This window comes from Megalobrama amblycephala, linkage group LG15, assembly GCF_018812025.1.
Source record: "Megalobrama amblycephala isolate DHTTF-2021 linkage group LG15, ASM1881202v1, whole genome shotgun sequence".
In the NCBI taxonomy this organism is placed as follows: Eukaryota; Metazoa; Chordata; class Actinopteri; order Cypriniformes; family Xenocyprididae; genus Megalobrama; species Megalobrama amblycephala.
Window position 1 is genome coordinate 15,415,375 of NC_063058.1, and position 25,412 is coordinate 15,440,786.

Here is a 25,412-nt window from a genome sequence, read left to right on the forward strand (position 1 = left end):
ACCCACGGGCTGCTCCAGTTGTGCACGGACATTGAGATGAGGGCTCCTATTAAAAGGGCCTGACGAGACACAGGGATTAAACCAAGCTGAGCATTTCACAGGAGAGAGGACATGGGCTGGAGGGATATCAAGAGGCTGAGGAATCTTCCCACGAGTGTGTATGTGTGGAAGAGAGGCGAGCGAGTATGTGTACATGCGTGACAGAGCTAATAATCAGGCCGTGCTTAAACATGGACTGGCACTGATATTAAAAAAAATGATACATCCCTGAAATGAATCTCGACTGAGTAAATGAACGTGATTGGTGTTGGACAGGACACATATTCACAGCTGTGTTTTTGTTGCCATAAAGGAGTATCTGATGCCAGGAAGAACAATAAAATATGCAACATTTGTGTTACCAAACTCAAAGGCCTATAGCAGTTTTATCACTTAAGGCTCATTCACTCCAAGGACGATACCTATAACGATAAAGATTTAGTTTTAGTTTTAAAAATCATTAGGAATGCACCGATCATGATTTTGCATGGCCATTTCTGATTTTTCAAAAGCAAATGTCCTTTAAGCAAATATATTTATTTGTTTGCTCTATTACAGGCCAAACTGGCCTTAAACAAAATTTGAAATTAGAGGCAAGCACTCTAATCAGGATATAAACAAAGATGCTTGTTAAAGGGGTCCTTGATTATGATTTTACTTTTTTAAATTTAGTTAGTGTGTAATGTTGCTGTTTGAGCATAAACATTGTCTGCAAATTTACGACGCTCAAAGTTCAATGCAAAGGGAGATATTTTCCTTTACAGAAATCACTTTTTAAGGACTACAAAATAACGGTCGGTAGGGACTACGATGAGCTTCTTCCTGGGTTGGTGGCATCACAAACCCCAAATTTACATAAACTCTGCCCTCGAGAACATGCACCAAAGGGGGTGAGGCCATGTTGGGCTGCTTTAGAGAAGAGGAAGTGTTGTTACAATGCCGTCATTTTACGCCGGTCTGCTTCACAAACGAGGGTCAATTCAACGCTGGATTTGCATGTCGATGAGTTGAATCAACTCCACAGCAACTACAGAAATTTATCCACTAATCATTCAGAAATGTCCAGTTGCATTTTAAATGTTGTAACTTCTTCCTGAGTCTCTCCATCAGTGTCCGACTCCGGTTTGAACAATGCAAGGCTGAACACCGTTACTGACAATTGTCATTTTGGCTGCGTGAGATTCACCAGTTTTGTTGTTGTTGAGCAACCGAAGCGTGAGCTGTTAAAGCTCCGCCCTTTTCTGGAAAGTGGGCCAGGAGCAGCAGATCATTTGCATTTAAAGGGACACACACAAAAACGACCTGTCTTTGCTCACACCCAAATAGGGGCAAATTTGGCAAGCTATAATAAATGATCTGTGTGGTATTTTGAGCTGAAACTTCACAGACACATTCTGGGGACACCAGAGACTTAAATTTACATCTTGTGAAAAGGGGCATTATAGGTCCCCTTTAACTCCATGAGGTCTGAAAACGCGCCGGCGCGTTTTGCAGTTTTTTTTTCACATTGCAGCAAAACAGACTTAAAATACTCCGTCATTTTTTGTCATAGAGACATAAGTAATATATCAATTGAAACTATAGAATATCTTCTTTTATTTGTGTACACTCAGAGTAAAAACAAAATGTTGTGCTTTTTGTAAAATAAAGAAAACTAAAATGATGCATGATCTGTCCTCTCCCTCTGAACAAAGTTTAATCTGATAGTTCTCAGAAAATAAACTATAACTAAGTGAATACTAATCACACAAAAATTACACTTATGTCTAAAGACACGTTGAAATGTCAGGTTTTAAATCGTGTAAGTCAAATCGAAAACAAACATTCTGTGTTTATGTAATCTGTATGAAAAGAGACACAATCCGTGATTCAGCTCATTATCTGCTAATGCGGCCACGCCCACGGAGCGAGCGCTATTCAGAGGCAAATTATGAGTCAATACAGGCATTCATCGTCTCAATCGTGTATTTATTGTCTTGAAAAGTGTTTATCTGTATGTAAAAGCCATGGTTAACGACCTTTGGAAGACATGCCGTTAGTTCCTGATATGTCCTCTTCTTCTGTAGAATAATTTGTGGACTAAATGTGTACAGAGAGCGCCCTCCGGCTACAAGTATGAATTGAAAACACCATTCCTGAAATGTCCTCTTCTTCTTTAGAATAATTTGTGGACTAAATGTGCACAGAGAGCGCCCTCCGGCTGCAAGTATCACCTGAAAACACCAGCACTCATAGTTATGACAATGAATATAGAATAAATATAACTCCTCTGTATAGAAAATTGACATAAACATATGAGAATCCATCAATATTTCTCCAAATGTGCATGCTTTTAAACTAAAAGCCTATTTTCAGACTCTTTGCATCACAGAAATACATTATATTTTAAAGAATATAATTTTATTTTAAATTGAGCTGAGACATGATTACAGAGGTTTTTTTCACAGCCTACCTGACTGAAAGGCCTCATTAATATGCAAGTAATTTCAGGTCATTATTATGCAATTCTTTTGTCTTCTCAGGTGTAAATGAGCCATTATTCATGATGATTCACGCCTCCACGCATACTGTGTTTCTTGACAAAAAGTGTCTTGCGAAAACTAAATCAATATATTGTTTTATATGAACAAGTAGGCATTATAATTTTTACATAATTTTGAAGCAAAAACTCTAGCCTACAACCTCCAATACCCAGAAGTCTTGTAAACACAGATTTAATATATATTTTTGGCCTTATTTCAGTGACTTAATTTTTCAATAACCACGCATAAACGTTATTCCTTCAAAAACACAAACATGTGCATACATGTTCCTCACATATTATGGTAGCCTAGTTTGTGCTGAATACAGTGTAATGACACTTTTGTCATTAATATGTTTATGAACAACTGAAAAAAGCACAAATGTCAGGGCATGTCAAAACTTCTCCAGGCCCCAAATCAGCCTCAGACTCCAGAGGGTTAATAAACAGAATGTTATTGAATGTTATAACAGCACGCTTAATAAACAGAACGTTATTGTGCATTGATGTAGATTCTAAAATTGTTATCGTTATAGTTGTCTTTATTGTTCTTGGTGTGAACGGGCCTTTAAAGTATCTTGTTTTGACTAAAAGTTACATTTGGCATACATTTTTATCCAAAATGACTTATGGATGAGAATAATACATGCAGAAGCAATTAAGCAAATGAGAATGTCAACAAATGGCTAGAAGAAGTAGCACAAACTTTAAATAGGGAAGGACAATGTTCTATAGGCTAATGAAAATATAACCAGCAAGTTTGCTTCGGTGTATCTATTGTTCCGAATATAAGACAATGTTTTTTCCTTAAAAATACATCTGAAAAAACGAGTTTGTGTTATATTCAAGGTCTACACTTTTACATATCAATAATACACCCGCAACAATAGGTGGTGCCAATTATGCGTAAAATGATAAATACGCCGTCAAGGTGTAATGTTAGAAGATTGCAAGTGCAAAAAGACAGTCTTAAAAATGCTAATACTCACAGAAAAGCTTTCGATCTAAGATAATTATCATGTTACTCACTGTCATGTTTGCATGCCTCGCTGACGGAACCAAACTTCCCCTGTATGCGTGATTTTAAAACGTAAGAACAATAAGATGGAACTACAATAAAACTGGGCTACAAGTTATTTTTATGGTATGTGTGTTTAAAAGGGTTTATTTTTAAATGTAATCGTTGGTACATTTTACCAGTATTTACCATACTTTAAACACAAAAATTAAAATATGAAAAATATGCCATATGAAAATAATTTTCAAATTTCAAAATTTCTTTTTCTGAATCTTGAAAAAAAAAAGGGGGGGGGGGGTCGTCTTATATTCTGGATGGATGGATGGACGGATGGATGGACTTTATATATCACAATTGTGAGTCGATTTATCATAAATGCAAAGTTATCTCAAGTGACTGACTATTCTAAACTTTCTCATAATTACATATTTTTTTAAATTATATTTTCCTCTGAGATGGAAATCAAAAGAAATCTCAATATGAATTCAAATATTTCTCATCAGATTCTCTTAAGACCAAATGATCTGGGTAATGCCATACACAATTACTGTACAGGTGAATCAACAATTGTTCCTATTTTTATTTCTCCTAAGAATTAAAAAAAAAACATACCTAAAGCAAAGCTGACAAATCTAGTCTCCTGAGATATGACAGAGCAATAAATTTGTGTTGTAAGGGCTGCACATACAGTACAACTAAAACAGAATAATGAGAGAAAACCAATACCTGCAGTTTGCTTCAATATATAACGTTACTGTAGGGTCAGGTCATAACGTTTCTCTGTAGACGTTGCCGGAGCTCAGATATTATTACAGTACATTGCTTGTGTTCAAATTACAGATGTTACAGCAATAACTTTCCACACGCATTACCCTAGTGTCATCAACAGATGACGAATGTTTTGTCTTAACATGGCATAAATACACAAACAAGCACACACACATAATACACAAATAGCTGTTAAATTAATAGACGGATTGCAGAAGTGCACACAAAAACACTAATAGCAATATATGGAGCTCTCGAAAGCTACAGAACATCAGTTTTTGGTATTAGGCCTAATAATGTATCCTAATGTTTCATAATAAAACTGTTAATCAAAATCGTATTAGTTATAATAATATTTAAACTCCAAAAAGGACTACTACAAAGTGTGGAACGTGCAAAGATAAGAGACGCTTCGCGTCTCTAAACCTAACCCACTCTTTCTGAGGTTATGCTGCTGCATTAAAGGTGCCCTAGAACCAGTTTTTACAAGATGTAATATAAGTCTAAGGTGTCCCCTGAATGTGTCTGTGAAGTTTCAGCTCAAAATACCCCATAGATTTTTTTTAATTAATTTTTTTAACTGCCTATTTTGGGGCATAATTAACTATGCACTGATTCAGGCTGCGGCCACTTTAAATCGCGCGCTCCCTGCCCCCCGAGCTCTCGACTATAATACAGTGCATTAACAAAGTTCACACAGCTAATATAACCCTCAAATGGATCTTTACAAGATGTTCGTCATGCATACTGCATGCATGCATCGATTCCTGTGAGTATAGTATTTATTTGGATATTTACATTTGATTCTGAATGAGTTTGCGGCTGTGCTTCGTGGCTAAAGCTAACATTACACACTGTTGGAGAGATTTATAAAGCATGAAGTTGTGTTTATGCATTATACAGACTGCAAGTGTTTAAAAATAAAATTAGCGACGACTCTCTTCTCTCCGTGAATACAGTAAGAAACGATGGTAACTTTAACCACATTTAACAGTACATTAGCAACATGCTAACGAAACATTTGGAAAGACAATTTACAAATATCACTAAAAATATCATGTTATCATGGATCATGTCAGTTATTATCGCTCCATCTGCCATTTTTCGTTATTGTTCTTGCTTGCTTACCTAGTCTGATGATTCAGCTGTGCACAGATCTAGATGTTAATACTGCCTGCCCTTGTCTAATGCCTTGAACATGAGCTGGCATATGCAAATATTGGGGTAATACATATTAATGATCTCGACTGTTATGTAACAGTCGGTGTTATGTTGAGATTCGCCTGTTCTTCGGGGGTCTTTTAAACAAATGATATTTACACAAGAAGGAGGAAACAATGGTGTTTGAAACTCACTGTATGTCATTTCCATGTACTGAACTTTTGTTATTCAACTATGCCAAGGTAAATTCAATTTTTGATTCTAGGGCACCTTTAACAGGCATATTCAGTGTATGCTCATGCAAGAACAAAATGATGATGCTTTGGAAAAGAGAGCCAAACCATTCTTATGTATATCCCAAAGCTCGTGATTGACGGCTTTTTGGCAAAGCTACAAGTTATGGAAAGAAGTGTGCGGGAGAACAGTGTGTGAAATCAATGCCAAGACAGTCCCTGGCTGCCTTCAAACTCAAACAGAGGGAAAGTTTAGCAAAGCCTTTTTCTCAAGTCCTAAAGACACACAGCGCTTCCAATATCATGTAAAATAATAAAAATTCTGTCATTTACTCACCCTAATGTCGTTCAAAACCTGTATAGTTTTCATCAGTGGACCACAATGTAATTTTTTGAGCATCCCGGCCAATCGTTTCCATCGACTGAAAGTGGGTGCAAAGTTCCAAACGACAAAAAAAGCACCAAAAGGTATCATAAAAGTGGTCTATACGACTAGTGTGTAATCTTATGAAGCCATGCGATAATTTTCTGTAAGCAACATACAGAAATGGACGTCATTATTTACTTAACATCTACTTTAAGTTCATGAGAGAAAGTAGCGATGACGAATTCATAAAGGAATCGTTCTTTTGAGTCGGATCTTTCGAACCGGATGAATCAGTTCACAAATCCGCTCTGAATGATTGGTTATGGAGTTCCTGAGTTCAACTCAATGACTCAATTGCAGCATTTAAAAGCGATTCAACTCAATCGTATGCCTCGAAAAGAGCTTTAATTCAGCAAGTTGAATGAATTACGTTTTTAAAACTGTAATGGTGCTTTTGTGTCCTTTAAGCTTGTAAGCTTCAGTCCTCACAGTAACTGTATGGGGGGAAATTACCAATACAATTATTAAAAATGTATCCTTTTCATGTTACATGGAAGAAAGAAAGTCACATATGGGTGAGAAAATGACAACAACTTTAATTTTGTGGTGAACTGCATGGTTATCATTGTGAACATGATTTCACCAAGTAACCAACAACATGTTCCTGGATCAACATCTTTGTTGATCCTGGAACAACATTCCAATAACTTTGAGGGACAAGTTTACAGTTTATGTCAAGTTTAGGCTTGTAACCAGGGTTATATGCTTCTACATCAGTGTAATTCATCTAATTTCCCGCTGATTTTAGTGATAACTATGGCTAAAATTACTGACAGGAATGGAGGGGAGTAGAACAGTATCTCTACAAATTTACATTTCACACTTCATCTCTCAGTCAGACCTGATAATTATCTCTATATGATAATTATCTCTATGGGCACTATGGGAGTTATGTGCAACTTGACTTACATACGCTGTTAACCAGATTGCATAACTTCCAGTTGAGGTCTTTTATATGTGCTTCGTTAAATACAAAGCCGTTTTAATCAAGATACCTTCAGAGGAGCTACCAAAGCTGACCATAACCGATGTCCGATGTCCCTCGTATATGCAGAATGATATCTAAAAGTTTTTTTATTTTTCTTCTTCTCACTATATTTAAACACAATAAAACCTTAAAAGTCCAAAGATATCGCTGTCAGTTCACATTGCTGTTAATGGTTTTTATGGCTGCAGTTTCTGGTTTGGTCATGTGTCGTTCAACATATATCCCATTTAATCACATCTGCCGACTACACTATTATATGAAAGATGGCTTAAATGTTCCATCAGGCCAAAGCAAGCATAATGTGTCCGGCTGCGTACGCACAGCTATTTATACCACTATTTTAGGACATGGAACCTCAGTAGAGGTCATGAATCCTGGGTGATGACAGCTCTGGTGGAACTGATGAGATCAAGATGTTGTTTAGAGAAATCAAAGTGAGGATAAGCACCCTACAAATGCAACTCTGCCAACCTGCAACAAGACAGATAAAATTGGCCTGAATTGGCCACTATGGGATTCCTTATCTGAATTACATTCTAACTTCAATTATTTAAATGGGACATCAGCAAGACATTGTAACTTTTGATTTAGGATTAAAATCGCAAAGCACATATGAAACACATATTTTACCTGTCCGAATCAGGGTAAACTGAATAGGGCTTAACTCTAGCAGAACATTTAACATAAAAAGAGCGGCAGCACCTGTCATGCCGTTCTATTTGCAGTGCGTCATCAAACTGTTTTGCATTAATGGTCCAATCAGAAAGAATGTTTATAGTCAGCAGCTGATGAAGGCTTATGTGCATCGTTTTCATTATTGGCATCTCTGGCAGTAACCTAAGTCTTTCCTCTACTCAGAGTGATATTGTTTATGTTTAAGAAGCCAAAACAGACAAGCTGTCTGAATACACAAAAAAAAAAAAAAAAAAAAAAAAGCTGAGTAATCTTTGCAGAGGGAACCCATACAATATGCAATATTAGCATTTTTCAGCACACTTTTCGTAAATCAATGCACAAACTTTTTATGCTGACTTGAAACACTACAAAAAAGTATCTGAATTTAGTTTCTAATAAATAAACAATTTAATACCACTTCTTTATAAAACTGATAGCCCTGAATCTGATTTTAAATTTTGATTGGAACTAAACCTAAAATGAAAAACTATTACTTGGCTTTTATTATTTTATTACTTTTATTATTATTATAATTTTTATTATTATAAAAAATAGTCATCCTAAACACACACATATAAAAAAAAGAATAAACAATTCTAAACAAAAATGATAAATAATTTAAGAAATATATTGAATCTGATTGGCTGAGAGGGACTTGTATCACTCCGCTTGAACGACTGTCCACCGTTTTTTTTTTTACAAATACTACACTTGTACCACGAACTGTAGTTTTAAGAGTTTTTTAGGTGAGAATGTAGTTTTTTAGACCTGAAATATGTGACTCATATTCAATCATAGCACCTATTTTACAATTTTTTTTAGACGTTTTCGGTGACGCGAGCTCCAGGCCGTCGGCGGCCGTTCAGTGCTCGTGTACCCGCCGAGAACAGCTTCATCTTGGTCAGTGCTTCGGGGATTTGCCGCTGGCCTTTATAGTGGTTAAACATGAGATATAATTCATTTTGGGTACATAAAACAGTCTTATTATTCTATTACTTGTTCCTGAGCAAATTGAATTGTGCTATGTTAAATTTAATAATTTAATATTAGGTCTATATTTAACTTACATCCTGTAGAGCACTGCTTTTGTACGTTTGACTGAATTGTACAATTGTGTTTATTTCCTATTGTCATTTATAATGGCTATTGTTATATTATTTTATATACAGTAAATAAAATTGTATTTGGTACTGAGAAAGGGTCCATAGTGTGGAATATGAATTGAGTAAAAGTTACATTAATACGTATTAATAAATTACATTAATATTAGATGGCGGTAAACTTTAATGAGTCAGTCTCAAGAGACTTTTAAATTGAAAGGGACTTTTGTAAACAAAGGACATTGTTTTAGCGCTGTATGTTATGAAAAATACCATTAACTGTAAAAAGGACAAATACAAAGATCGCTTTCCTCGGCTGACATTCAAACGGATTTTTATAATGGATATAATACATTATGGACATCGACCTGAAGAATGAATGTTATATCAAACACAGGTAATGCTTGCTCAGAATATCTCTCTCTCGCTCTCTCTCGATAATACTGTACAAAATAGTTTTAATGACAGGACTCAACATTCCTTCGTTACTAGTTCTAAAGTGATGTTTTAGAATTAGTCAAGGAGCCTTGGTCAAACTGTCAACTTGAGATTTGAATCCGTGGCGGAAGGAAGTAGTTTTAAAAGAGGGTTTTAAAGACACTCTGTTGTTATTTCTTATTTATTTACACACTCGTGCCGTCGAACTGTTGTATAAATGCAGTATCACACGTGTAGCCATGCAATACGGCTGTATATCAGCACGTTGTGATTACCTACGGTGGAAATATATTACTACTAATAATAATAAATTGAAAATGCCGCAGTGCTTACACTCTTCGGGGGAACGTATCACACGACTTTGCACATTAAAGTGGAATGTAGAAAGTATTTTAAGTATTTTGAACACAATCAGCTGTGTGTTATTAATTGCAAACAAAACTAAAATTAGTGATCCCAGAACTCTGGTTCTGTGTTTTGGGTAACAGGTTGAAGCCTGATACCAAGGGAGCTTGACCCTTTCCCAGGCGTATAGTGATGAGCTGACGCAGGACGTGCTAACAACAGCTCCTGGTACAGCATCCGTCTTCACCTCTGTCCTGTTCCCAGCGACGCTGTTGGTCATTATCCGACTTGAGATGTGTTTCGCAAGTTCAGGTTTCAGAGCTGTGAGTTTCCACCCCTCCATTTGTTCCCAGGCTAAAATAAGAATTAGCAGCTCTTGCTAATTGCAGCTATGATCAAGGCCTTAGGATTTCATTTTAGTGCAGCACACAAGTAGGTAATTGGTTATGACAAGAATCTTTCTGCAGTTTATAGAGATCAAAGATATTAAAGAACTTTTTTCCTCCAACCACTCGAGACATTTTTTCAGTCTTGTATTTTTTTTATTTATTTTTTTTTTTTTTGGGAACAAATTCCAGGATTGTTTTGAAATGTAATTCTTATCTGAATTGAGTTTTCAAGGAGGAATTGTGTCAAATTAATTAAAAAAATATTTTTTGAGCACTGCTAAGAACTGTTAAGAGTTACAATTTGACACTTTGTACAGTACGTTGGCTATTTGGCAGTTACAGTTTGACACTTTGTACAGCAAGTTGGCTATTTGGCACAATGGAAGCTCATTTTAGAAAACAGCTTGAATTATAAAGCATGAATGAAATTACGTCGCCACCACACCACAGTTATCAGGGACTTTAAAAGGAGAGAGAAAAAAAAGAGAAAATCAAAAGTCTAATTAGGTAAAATGGACCATTATAATGAGAACAAAATGCTTAGCACACATTAACATTCAGTATGTTGGAATATGGTCTTGTGACTGACCATGTGTAAAATAAACTGTTTTACACATCAGAATGCATTGGAAGTTTATTTTTTTGCGGAGGAGGCATGGAAATGTTCTTTTAAAATCACCATAAAATGCTGAAAATTCCATCTGAATAGAGTTTAGCTTCATCAGCTTGGCCATTAAACCAATCGTGATAAATTGAGTTTGTAATGGTGATAAATTGTTTGTAATTTTACAAAATGTAAAATAAATAAATAATAAAAAGGGAAAAATTTATATATATATATGCACACTCATTATGGTTTAAGAGTAACATACCTTGTTTAATCACTAGAGGGCAGTATATGAAACATGACTAATGCCACAGTGACAACAGATAATAACAATCAAAATGGAGTTAATGGTGTATTGAGTCACGTCAGTAGTTTCTCCACAGATATTAGCAACAAGAACAGCATGAAACATTTACAAGGCATTGTCTATCATACATCATTAAAAAAAAGAAAAGAAAAAGAAGTTGTAGACAGCATAATAAAACTTGCGTCTGAGTTTAGCATTCCTCAGATAGCCCTGGACAGTTTGCCATCAACTCTGACGCATCCAAAGCAAAAGACTGAACTAATTAGATGATGGCGCGAGATGTTCTCTTGCCCCCGTAGCGTTACTCGACATTTCCCTCGAGTACGGAGCTCTATTTAAAAACATTTTTGACCTTCATGTTTGACTAGGCTAAAGAGTAAGAGGATTAAGACAAGAAAAAAAACACCCCTTCCCTTGCCAATCTCCTCCCACCCATCCACCAATGCTAATGTTGTCATTCACATCTTAGCCTTTTTCATTATCTGTCATTCATGTACAACCCATGACCATTAGTAAAATTCAAAGGGGCCTGGGACAAAATTTGCTCCATATGTGAAATGTACCATGACAAATTATGGAAGTCTATTTCCACCTGAGAATTAAAAAAAGACTATAAAGTCACAATTTAGAAAATTTGAGAAATAAAGTCTCATATGAATACTATGTGAATTACAGCTGATTCTACCTTATAGTTGGTTATTGTATTATATGTGAATATGTATGTTTAGTTACACATATTAACAACCAGTCAGTAAGCCTCACAAACTCGGGTTAGAGAGCGGTACAGGGACGATGTCAAAAAGTGGTAAACACAACTTGACGATAAAAACCCCAATATAAAACCCCATAGGAAAATCTTGACGGATGCAGTGTCGAATTAGTCTTGGGCTGTGTTCGAAATCGCCCCCTTTACCCTCATTCACAATGCCCCACTATGAGTGCACCTGATAACATCCACTATGGTTTCAGACACCACTACAAATGGCTGTCCCCTCAAATAGTGCCCTATTTAAAGGTATAGGGGGCGATTTCAGACACAGCCTAACCGTATAATGACTGCCCACTACTGGCGGAACTCGTGCATAAGGTTTAAATGAAACGCACTAAGCCCTTGATCACTTGGAATTCACTATGGAGCTGGTTGACTATTTAAACCCCTTTTGTACTTATGAATTTGTTTTATGCACCATTCTATATGCTTATAAGTTGTTGGAGAAAATATATAAAATCCTATAGGTATATGAGCTATTGGAGAAAAATGAAATTACACAAATGAAACAAAATACCAATAGTATAAACTTTGACTGAATATAAGGTAGCTACAAATATTATGTGATTAAATATATTATACACACTCTAAAAAATGCTGGGTTAAAAACAACCCAAGTTGGGTTAAATATGGACAAACACAGCAGGTTGGGTTAAAGGGCACCTATTTCACAAGATGTAATATAAGTCTCTGGTCTGGACAAGTTTCAGCTTAAAATACCCCACAAATTTGCCCCTCTTTGCGGGTGAGCAAAAACATGCCTTTTACTATATTACTATATTGCTTGCCAACAAAATAAATCCAAAATTGGTTGAAAAAAATGGCTGAGTGAAAACAACCCAATCCCTGGATTTGTCCATATTTAACCCAGCATTTTTTAGAGTGCACTATTTTGCGATTAATTCTCAAAATAATCAATATATCATATACTTCAGTTAAGTGCAATCTGCTGTTACATCACAATCAAGTTGAATTGTGGGATATATAGAGCTGCTTGAAGTGTACATCAGAGTAGACTTGCTCCCTCTGTCAAATTCGAGGGGATGAGGTCCATATAAACTTCCCTCGTCCACTTCACGAAGTGGAACCCACTTCAAAATGGCGGCAGGGATTCCCCTGAGTCTGAGATATCTTTAGGCTCTGAAACGACAGCTCGAGCCACAAGATCAACAGTGCGAGGTGAATGCAAAAGTATTTGAAAGGTGTGAATATGAACTTTTGTATTTTTTTTTATTTTTTTTTTTTGTGTGTGTTATGCTGTTATTTGTTTGTAAATTCTATTACTTATGTATGTTTTATATTCTGTAGCTTAACATCAGCCTGCCCAGGGACTACGGGTGAAAAGTAGCTCTTGAGCTAAAACCCGGTACAATGCATCTCTCCCTTTGAGGTTAATGTTTATTGTGCGCTGTCCCTGTCTCTTTAAATAAAAAAAAATAAATAAAATAAAATAAAAAAAGTCAAGTGCTTAGGGAAGCTCACGAGTGCGTGTCTAAAATGGGAGTGGAACGCAGCCATTATCGGTTCATATTGGTTGATTCTGATTCGTGAGTCTGATTCAGAAACCACGTTTTCGTGAACTGATTCAAAAGAGTCATTTGTTCGAGAATCGTACCTCAGATAGCAAGAACTTTTGGGATAGCTGTCACATCTGGCCTAGATATGGCATGGCTGAGCACATGTGGGCCATTTCTTTTTTTCTTCCTTTTCTTTACAGATGGTGAGTGAGAAAGATTGGTGAGACATGCTAAAATTAAGTTATTGTAACTATTGTAAGTTAATTCATACATTTGACACTTCCACTTGGTAATAGCTTTTGTTCTCTTGGTCTGTCAGCCACATTTGGGCCATGTAAGAGCCATCAGTCCTTTACAGAACTCAACCATACAAGAATTACATACAAGGTTCACATATGGGCCACATTTGTTTTTATTATTTGGCTCACTATGGGTGGGATTATGGCACTGAAGTGGACAAGTTTTGGGCTGGTAAACATGATCTAATCTAGGCCAAACTTTAGATGTTTATTTAGACCAAATCTACAAGCTACAAATATGGAAACTACCAATCTGCTAAATATCAAGCTTCTTATTTGAAGACAGCTATGGGCAATCAAGTTGATGTTGACACACATATGTGAGCAACACAGATGGACATTTCTCTCAGTAAGCACTTAGGAAGGCTCTGGTTGATGCCTCTGTCATGCAGACAAACCTGAAATGATAGCTTGGGATTATCAGTTCAACTCCTACTGTGACTAAAAGGGCATGATGAAGTTCACGGGCACTCTGTGTAACTTGTACTAAGCCGCTGGGAGTACAGCAAGTGCCAAAGACCGCGGCCAAACTTCGGCGTTGAGTCAAGTTAAAGGACACAGGTTCATTCAGCTACATTGGCATATTCATATATTGACACGCATTCACAACCCAAGCACACCCACATACACAAAGCAACTCCCACCTAGGCATGTCGATCATCAATCATCAACAGAGGATTTATGGAAAATCAGCATTCTCATCGATAACATTAATCACTTCAGTGAAATTCCAGCACTACACCGGATCAAAGGTAGAAGCCTATATTGCATGTCAGTAACTGCATATGGTTTCTTAAAATAGTTTGGCAATAGACTTGGTTACTACACTACAAATCACAACATAAAGAGTTGATATTCCATTCTCAGCACTGAGATCCAAAGAAGAAACCCAGCCATTCACTTCTGACCAGAATGATAAATTAGGAGTCACTGAGCTGTGGCAGACAGATGGAAAAGAGATAAACCTCTGCTGCGAGCCAAATGAGCCACTGGGAGAGAGAGAGAGAGAGAGAGAGAGGTATCATGGGCTTGCGTGTGTGTTGACATTTCTCTGCACTACTGTATTAATAATACAAACAATAAATCCACAGTTTATGTAAACATGCAATATAGGTCAATGTGTTTACTATTAGATAGAGATGCAATAATTCTTAAGTAATATTGAAACCGATGATTTTCCAATATTATAAATGTCACTTTCAAAAAATGTAATTGTACATATAAAATCTACTCAGCTAACAAAAATATGTTCTGAGAACGTTTTGCTAACGTTACCATTAAGTTATTTCTGAATGTTTCATTTTCTTGGTTATGTGAACATTAAGGGAACATTCCATTTTATCATTTTGCCAATATTATGGGAATGTTACATTTGAATATTTTGAAACAATAAAAAGTTAGACTAGCATCCCAGTAAAACGTTTCAGGAAAAAATGTTCCATGAACAATGTATAAACATTTTTGTGCTAACGTTTTGAGAACATTATTAAAAACAGATAACTTTGAATTAACATTCTATTAACGTTACTGTAAGAATGTTTGTTCATAACTTTGAGAGAATCTTGACAGAAGTTCTGAGAACGTTCCTTGTTAACTGGGTGTATGTAGTAATATATTTCCTACACTGTAAAAATAATTTTCAGGATTTAATTATCTTAGTTGATTTGACAAAAGAAAAAAAAGTTATGTTGTTCAGATACAAGTTTTAATGAACTCAAAAAAGCAACCAGGTACGGAAGAGGATTAGGGCCAAGCAATAATAAAAAAATAAAACCATCTCGAGATTAAAGTTGTTAAATTTCGAGAAAAAAGTCGAGATAAAATGTTGAGAATAAAGTCATTAAATTGTGAGAAATAAGTCGTTAAATTACGAGAACATTCGTTAAATTATGAGAAAAATGTCGTTAAATTTCGAGAAAAAGTCGAGATAAAATGTTGAGAATAAAGTCATTAAATTATGAGAAAAAAGTCGTTAAATTATGAGAACAAATTCGTAATTTAACATATTTGTTCTCATAATTTAACAACTTTTTTCTCATAATTTAATGACTTTATTCTCAACATTTTATCTCAACTTTTTTCTCAAAATTTAACGAGTTTTTTCTCGTAATTTAACGAGTTTATTCTCAACATTTTATCTCGACTTTTTTCTCAAAATTTAACAACTTTAATCTTGAGATGGTTTTATTTTTTATTATTGCTTGGCCCTAATCCTGTTCCGTAACCGTTACCAACAATATATTTTTTTTTTTTTTTTTTTTTTTTTTTTTTTTTTTTTTACAATATAATCTTTTTAATTAATTTATTTATGTATTTAAAAGGTGCAGTATGTAAGAATTCTGTCTGCTAGAGGCCTATTGAAAACAAAGGCGTAGCTTGATGACGCCAAGTTTGAGAGCGGAATCTTGGGACATGTGGTCTCCACCTCAACGGACGGTTCAAAAGAATAGGGATAGGACTCGGAAAGAAATCATGTTCATGGATGCGATTATGAACATTACTGTAGTATGAAGCAGAGCAGGACCGAGTGTTGTGGGAGCTGAACGAGGCCGCTGGAGCGATTGCGTAACACGCCGCGAGCAGTGGAACTTTTATTATGCCACAGTCGCCGGCGCAGCTTCCGCTTTTCCGTCATGAGTATGAGGTAACGCAGCTCTGTTTATCATATTAGATACATTTGAGTGTGTTGAAATGATGTAATAACGTTGCTCTGTGCGTTCGCTCGGTGGCTGCTGTGAGACACTTGTTTGAGACACACTGCAGTAAGATAGATCGATTTTAGAATATCATATTAAATGCTGTATGGCTTGTGTTGATAAATGGCATGCAATTCATTTTAAAACATATTGTATGATGGAGAAAATGCTGTATTACTGTTACTAAAAATAAAGCTGCATCTGATTATGCTATGTTAGCTACTTGACAAAATAGTGTTTTTCTCTGAGGCATGGTAAAGCATGGTACTCGCAAAAAATCAAGAAAATTTGATTTAAACAGTAAAACTAAAGGTGTTGAGTTATATAACAATGATTAGTTTTCTGTCTATAAATATATCAAAACAGTTGTTCCCTTGTCTATTAAAACATGTAATATATAAAAGCGTCTTTGGTGTTTCCATGGTTTCTACAAAATAAAACCGGAAACCGAAGCAGACCGAGGGTAACGCGGGTATGACGCAACTGACAGGCGACTCCTCACACGTCCTGGAGCCTTGGTTAAAATTGCAATTTTCTCGCGATTTACAAAAGTTGGAAACATTTGGGATATTGTAAGTACTCGAGTGAACAAAATATATAACACTGGCCTAGTGGTTTTTGGATATGTTACTGCAAAATCTTACATATTACACCTTTAAACTGCACTAAATTCATGAATTACATCGACATGTGCTCTAAGATCTTGCCATTTGTGTACATTTGTCAACTGTTACTCATGTATGTCAATATATTGCAGTAGTTTGCACATGAATATAAATGTTTGTGCCCATGCCTATTATCATCAGCAGGTCATGAATGTTACAAGCAGCCATGCTTCACCTTTGACCCTAGATAGTGACGTACTTTTGGTCAAAGGCTCAGAAATGCACCTGCTTAAAAGGCCAGCTGCTCATACCAGATATAACTTTATTGCAGACCGTTCAACTCTCACATACACTTTACTAACAAAAGATGCACAGCATACCCAGATTGAATTTATTCTAGGCCTTGTTCAGGTTTCCTCCAAACCAGGATCATAATCATCTAGAAGATAAAAGGCTATTCTATTTCTATTAAGTCTTATATTCAGAATAAAAAAAAAAGGAAAATCATCAGTAGCAGTCTATAAGGGTTGATTACAAGGTCTGTGTAATAGTGAACAAGTCAGATATGCAAGTGAAAACTATAATTATATAGCATTTTAAACTCTTCACATTAACAGCTGATAGGGCATATATGAGCTGGCCCTTCACATAAAAATTACACTCATCTCCTCCTATTAAATAGCAGCTGCATTATGAAGACATAATTATGCCATCGACTGCTATTAAGTCACATTAAGATTGTGATTCAGAAGAAAATAAGGTCACATCACCTATATTTACAGTATTCGCTCTCATTTAAAGGAGAGTAAGAGGTAAGAGCTAGTTAAAGATTCAATGAATCTGTCCTGTGCTAATGTATTTCCTATTCAAACAGGAGGTTGGGGCAGAGCAAATTACACAAAGTGTTCTTTTTTATAGCCAGTTGCCTTTAGTTTATGTTCATAGAAAAAGCAAGGAAGACATCACAAATTTCCACCAATTCATATTTCAGTGCTTCCCACAGGTTTGAAATATACTTGCGGTGGTAGCCGGGTGAAAAATCCTCCTATTACCCACGGCACAAAAATGGTCTACTACATGTGACAAACAACAAATAATGTGTGATTTTTAACAGTAATTTTATTTATTGAAATTAATTTTAATTACATAGCATATTACATTTAATTACATACTAATACTATGCATTATTATGCATTGTAAATTATGCAAAATTACAGCATTTAAATGGTTCACCTTTTCCTATGTTCTCCTTGCTGTCATATAGTTTCTCTCTCAGTGAATAGGATATAGATTTTACTAGTAAAATTTATAAAATGAATAATACATGTGTCAAATAATGTTCTTAGTCTTTTCTTCCTGTGGGGGAGACTACAATAATTTACTATGAATTAAATGGAAATCAAATTTAATACAATTTATTGTGTAACCAAAATACCAATAATGCCCAAAAGAAAAAGAAAAAACTTAGCGTGTGACTTTTAATTATAAACAAGCCCGAAATACACCGGGACTCTTATTTTGAAATGTCTGTACTATTGCAGGCTGATCCTTCAGATTCTTACAACCGTATAGCAAAAACATGTTATATAAAGGCCATAAAGTAGCAAAACATTGTATATAATTCATCAACTTGAGGTTCATTAGCAATCGCAATGTGTGGGAAGCACTGATAGCAAAAAATTTGCATTTAGAGTTTTTGCAGCATAAGTCGGGTGGCGCTTTTCATTGATTCAGGGGAGAATCAGCTCTTACATCCGTTACACTCACCCCCCTAAACCTCACTCCCATCCGGGTCAGCAATGTAACCCCTCCTGTTCGAACCACCTGAACTCGAACTCTTGAGATCAGGGGAGTGAGGTTTATACGCACAGCTCTTACCGGACTCGAACCCGGGTCCACCGGCATGGGAGTCAGGCTCTCACCCCCCTAAACCTCACTCCCATCCGGGTCACGGCACCAACGTAACCCCTCCTGTTCGAACCACCCGTTCGAACTCGAACTCTTGAGATCAGGGGAGTGAGGTTTATACGCACAGCTCTTACCGGCCTACATCCGTTACACTCCCCCTAAACCTCACTCCCATCCGGGTCACGGCACCAACGTAACCCCTCCTGTTCGAACCACCAGTTCGAACTCGAACTCTTGAGATCAGGGGAGTGAGGTTTAGACGCACAGCTCTTACCGGCCTACATCTGTTACACTCACCCCCCTAAACCTCACTCCCATCCGGGTCACGGCACCAACATAACCCCTCCTGTTCGAACCACCTCGTTCGAACTCGAACTCTTGAGATCAGGGGAGTGAGGTTTATACGCACAGCTCTTACCGGCCTACATCTGTTACACATGCAAGGGCTTACCAGCTAAACCTTGCCCTCCGGTCAGAAGCATTACATGGTACTTGCTATTGCTGATCAGAGGCAAGCTGTATTAAGAAAATTGTAATCTGTATGTGAAAAACATAAACTTTGATTTTTTGTATATCGTTTATTGTGTAAATGCACCCTTAGACACATGAGAAATCATCAATGATCCATTTTACTAGAAAAGAAAGACTGTAATGTTTTTTTTTCTTTGCGTATGTCTGCTACGGCTTTTAGGAAGACATTAGCATATAGATGACCTTGAAGCTAACAGACATTGAGACAAAAACTCTAAATTGTAGGTTCATGAGGTCTTTAAGGCTTGAAGGAATAATAAATACCCTGCTAGGCCTTCTAACAAACTCCTGTTGGGCTAACATTGTAAACAAAACATTTAAGAAAAATTACATCTTGTTACTGAAATTGTGTTCTACAACCAAAAGTTCAACTCTATTTTCAAAAAGCGTTGCAAGATTGATGATTCATTTCAACCTCAGTTCAAAGCACGACAGCATTTCTTAGATCAAATCCAGCAATTACTAAATGAGGAGGGAAAAAATAAGATTTTCCAGTGTCTCATTCAACCAAATTGACTGTTCCCTGGGCAACGTTTCATTGCTTAGCAACTGTCACATCTGATATAACATGCGTCAGAATAAATAAATCTAAAACACGACTTTCATACTTTGACAGCTTGGATTTTACCTCAGAGTATTAAATCAAAGACTGAAATAGAGCAGTTATCAAATTAATGTTTCACTCAGTAATTATCACTAGATTTAGTAAATTAACAGTAGTCACAGACCATCTAACACCCTACTAAACTACTAACAACATCAAGGTTTGTATAAATATATGGAACATTTAGAATCCTTCACTGTTCATCAGTTTGAGAACCACTTCGCTATATTAATGAAAGAGTGCCAGTGTCATTAGTCTGGGCCTTAATCGTGATCGCGTGCTACGCTCTGCCAAGTCATTTTTAGAAACTTTTAAAAGTCCTCCGTGCACAACATAGCTTGTGCCATACCACTGCCATGTTCATTCTATAAAAGCTTCCCTCAGTCCTTAGTAATGATTCCTACGTAGCAATGAGGGAAATACAGACAGATACCATCGGTGTCAACGTTACTAAGAGTCACTTAAAGATCTTTCTCAAGCTGGACTAAAAAAAAAAAAAAGAAAAAAAGAAAAAAGGACATCATGGCAAAAGTAATTTGGCTAATCATTAGAAGAATTATTAGCTGAAAGGTAACCCTCCCAGCTCAGGCTACAATGATAAATGTTCACGATGGGGTCAGATGCTTGGTCAGACCTGCCAACAGTTCCTTTTGGCTTCCTCCTCTATCGATAAACCATACAAGATGAATGCCATCTTGGGGTCTAACCTGCATGCTAATCAACTTATTTATTTCATTAGCATTTAGCTGATATTTAAAATGGCAACAGGGACACTACAATGGTGTTGCATTCTTGTTCTAATCAGGATTTTTGTGAGGTCCTCTGAAAAAAAAAAAATGCAATGACAAAAAAACCTTTGGATTTGTTGGCCTCTGGGAGCCATCAGAGTGTCTCCATCAGGGCGACAGCTGCTGATTAAAACAAGCACCATGAAGGGTAGGTAGAAATGGCATGACTTATCCTTGAACTTCAGGGGGAAACTAGAAACCTGCTTTGAGTAAGAAAAAAAAAAACAACAACAACCAGCAGCTCACATTTGTTCTGGCTGAGTCGCTGAGTTAATCGTGTCCACTTGAAAAGTGGCATTAGCACAATGATAATCCTCTCTATCAAAAATAAACATTCCATTCCAGCAAGTAAACTCAATTAGAGATGATTATCGCATTATTTTTTGTATAATAGAGAATTATAATGTCTTCAAGGGGCAAAAGTCGGATCACTATCATCTAGAGTCTAGCTGACGACTATCAGAAAACATTCTGCACAAAAACATGAAGGAACAACTCTGAATCTGTGAATAACGTACTATTAATAAAAAACAATGACCCTGAAGTCCCCTAGCAGTGTTCAGAGTTACTGACACATCAGCACTGCCCGCTGGGTTTTTGGCTTAATCTCTCTAAAGCCTCTAATGGCACGGCAGAATGAACAAATATTTAAACGCCTCAGTGGATACAGCCTCGGCTAAAATTACACAGAGGGGGTCGTATCTTTTTTTACCAATATTGTTGAAAAGTGTAAACAATATCTAGTGCCTCACACATACACAAACTCATGCGAAAATTCAGTTCTATAACTAAGAAATAGCGTCAAAGGTTGCAGATATCACATCCCCATAAGCAGCAAGGTGACTTCATCACAGACAATTCCACTGAATCCCTCTCTAATCCAGACAGACAGAGTCTATAAATTATAACCTACACCTGTGGGACATGGACTCCCTAAAGCCAGAAGAGCTTTAATGCTTTCATTGTCTCTCAATGGCATTCTCTGGTAGAGACAGTCACTCAGCAGTGGTCCTTGTTTAGTTACATAATACCACAGGATAAATATCCCGACGTTTGAGAGGCAAACTCATGGATCGTGAAAAACAAGACGACGGGGGCAAGGAGGACAAATATTGAAAAGTGCTGAGTTCACTGTTAAGGCTGCGAGATAAAAATAATGTCGATAGAAATAACTCATATCGTCTTGAGCTTGGTTAAAAGAAAAGAGCAGGTGGGGCTTGAGACACTCCGTGTGGTTGCCCAGAATCCATAAGAAGTGCCAAGATCAAGATAAAAAAGACAAGAGCTCCGCCCATCCCGCTGGCTCACCAATCACAAGGCGGTGCCTAAGCACACATGCAAATGTTTGCACGTCAACAACAGTACGCCTACGTCAATTGGGCTGAGTATCTCGATAATCAAGCATGCATTTCAAGGTTGACTGGTACATTTTGAAAATGTACACTGTGATCCTCTGCAACAAATCATCTTTTTATTGCTCGCTCTACCAAGACTACCAAAACCAAAGGTGCATCAAGCTCATGCAACTTGGTCAAAAGCTCTGAAAGGCAGCAAAAGACCACTGTGTACAAGTAAAACAAGACATATGCATGTGCTAGCTCTGTTGTGAGCTCTCTTTACACACACAGCATGCTCTTGCCAAGTGCAGGACTTGATGTGCATTCAGAGCATTGCAGAGATTCATCTTGTCGCTTACCCCCATTAGTGAGGCTTCCACATTCTCTCAATGTCGCTGTCCAGGTGAAGTGACCCAGCTTACTGTAGTTGTACATCTTGGGATGGTCAATAGAGTCAGAACCAAGTACAAAAGTATACAGGACAAAGAATAACACAAAGTGCAAGTATGTCTGGTATAGATTCCTGTCTGCTTCTACCTCCTCCCACTGACTCTAGCCTACTCACTGTGTCCTGAATTTAAGGGTCGCACCTGGCCGTTTTTTAAAAGCCCCCCTCCCTTTGGGTAAACTCCCCAGCTGGGTTCCAGCCTGACAAAAAGTAACAGGGGCAAATGTACTGTAGGGGCCAATGGGATGTAAATCAGTCCAGGGTGCGCAAGTTGTCCAGGGTGGTGTGGTGGCTTTCTGTGGGGGGTTGGTGTTGTGGTTTTATGCAGCTTCTTTAGACAGCTTATGGCAGGGTTTATAAATGTGTGTGTCTGTGTGGTTGCATGGGCGGTAGACTCAGAAGCTGCCGATGGAAGAGTCTCGGCCTCTTGATGTGTCTGTCCACACCACACAATATGAATAGCACGTTATGCCAAGAATGCATGAGTGAAAATAAACCCTATTTATGCAAGCATGCAATGGGTTCCCTTTGATCAACATGACACAAAAGCTAAGAAGTATCATTACAGCACGTGTGCATATCCATGTTGCCCACGTTTAAGGTTATTCTTTTACCTCAAGCTCTGGTAAACTGCATCAAAACAAAACAGCTGTAAATCACCATCTAAACCCCCCATTAGCGTCAATTTGGTTACCAAGTTCAGACAGTGATGTTTAGTTGCAACAATCACAGGAACTTCATGTGGTGCAAGAACATTAGCCTGCCAAGACAGAAGTGGACAAAACTGTTGAACACCATAGCTAGGCATGCATGGGACGCTCGGAGAAGCATATCTTGTAAAGACGGCTGCCTACGACTACAAATTTACGACTGCTTGGCCGTCTCCCAACCTTTTAATTAACACTTTACATCGGGAGAGTGACTTCTTGCTGCAGAGCTTGTCAGAGGGCCAAATATCTTCTGGTCTCTAGGTCTTGTTTTTCAAACCACTTACTTGCAGTCCTTACATTTTGCTCAAGTGAAGTGTGGATTTCAGTTAAATTTCATGATTTGTGGGATCCATCTTTAGCTTAGCTACCCTGAAAACACCAATATACTTGCATGGTATTAAAGGGTTAGTTCCCCCAAAACTGGGCCTCAAACAGTCTTCAATTACTCACCCTCATGTCGTTCTAAACCCGTAAGACCTTTGTTTATCTTCAGAACACAAATTAAGATATTTTTGATGAAATCAGAGAGCTCTCTGACCCCTCCATAGACAGCAATTTAATTACCACTTTCAAGGCCCAGAAAGGTAGTAAAGACATTGTTAAAATAGTCCATGTGACTACAGTGGTTCAACCTTAATGTTATGAAGCGACGAGAACACTTTTTGTGCGCAAAAACAAAACAAAAATAACTACTTTGTTCAACAATTTCCCTTCCCTGTTTACTTTGCATAGACAGTGCAGTGTTTACAGGTTCTACATCAGAACGCCGACTCATTATTGGCCAGCTTCTGCATCAGCATCAAACGCACGCGTTGTGCTCCTCACTTGAACAGCGTCAGCCAATACTGAGTCAGCGTTCTGATGTAGAACCTGGAAGCGCTGCACTGTGTTAACAACATCTACTGCATAGGAAAATGACAGGGAAGAGAAGAAATTGTTGAATAAAGTCGTTATTTTTGTTTTGTTTTTGCACACAAAAAGTATTCTCGTCGCTTCATAACATTAAGGTTGAACCACTGTAGTCACAAAGACTATTTTAACAATGTCTTTACTACCTTTCTGGGCCTTGAAAGTGGTAATTAAATTGCTGTCTATGGAAGGGTTAGAGAGCTCTCGGATTTCATCAAAAATATCTTAATATGTGTTCCGAAGATGAATGAAGGTCTTACAGGTTTGGAACGGCATGAGAGTGAGTAATTAATTTTAGGGTGAACTAAGCCTTTAATGCCCATACAATAAAAGTCATTGGGATCCAATGTTGTTTAGATCCCATTGACTTTCAAAATATGTTCTTTTGTGTTTCACAGAAGAAAGACAGTCATACAGAATTGGGATGACATGAGGGTGAGTATGATAACTTTCATTTTGGATTTAACATTCCCTTTTATTAACCTAAGCTGCAAGACACAGCATCACATGAAAAATCAGAATGGTTGGCAAGGTGTACGAGCAAAGCTTTGGTGTCCCCAGTAGGCTTCTTAACTAGAAGCAGCTAACTGCATGAGCCTTGCTAGCAAGGTTGTTCACCATTTAGAATTTTAATTGAGAATCCCTTTTGAATTGCAATTCAATTCTTGAATTTTAATTGAGGCAGCAAACAAGATGCAGAAATGCAATTTAAAGGGTTAGTTCACCCAAAAATGAAAATTCTGTCATTTATTACTTACCCTCATGCCGTTTTCTTCGGAACACAAATTAAGATATTTTAGTTGAAATCTGATAGCTCCGTGAGGCCTCCATAGGGAGCAATGGACACTTCCTCTCTCAAGATCCATAAAGGTACTAAAAACATATTTAAATCGGTTCATGTGAGTACAGTGGTTCAATATTAATATTATAAAGCGACGAGAATATTTTTGGAGCGCCAAAAAAAAAACAAAATAATGACTTATTTAGTGATGGCCGATTTCAAAACACTGCTTCAGGAAGCATCAGAGCACAAATGAATCAGTGTATCGAATCTGCTGTTCGGAGCGCCAAAGTCACGTGATTTTAGCCGTTGGCAGTTTTGATACGCAATCTGAATCATGATTCGACACACTGATTCATTATGCTCCGATGCTTCATAAAGCAGTGTTTTGAAATCGGCCATCACTAAATAAGTTGTTATTTTGTTTTTTTTTGGCGCACCAAGAATATTCTCCCAATAATATTGAACCACTGTACTCACATGAACCGATTTAA

At 37.1% G+C, this 25,412-nt stretch overlaps 1 protein-coding gene across 4 annotated transcripts in view; it reads right to left on the minus strand.

Annotated features, from left to right (window-relative positions):
• The window catches only part of LOC125247835 (cytosolic carboxypeptidase 4), a 241,369-nt gene that overhangs the window by 201,376 nt on the left and 14,581 nt on the right, over positions 1–25,412 (minus strand). Inside the window, exon 1 of one of the 4 annotated variants that reach the window (XM_048159343.1) lies at positions 22,430–22,739. The exons of 2 other annotated variants lie outside the window; for them this stretch is intronic. In XM_048159343.1, the coding sequence (XP_048015300.1) occupies positions 22,430–22,505 (76 nt within the window). In that variant the 5' untranslated portion in view covers positions 22,506–22,739. Of the gene's footprint in view, positions 1–6,077; positions 6,389–22,429; positions 22,740–25,412 lie in introns of those variants that run through there. One more of the 4 variants, XM_048159344.1, reaches the window with a different exon arrangement.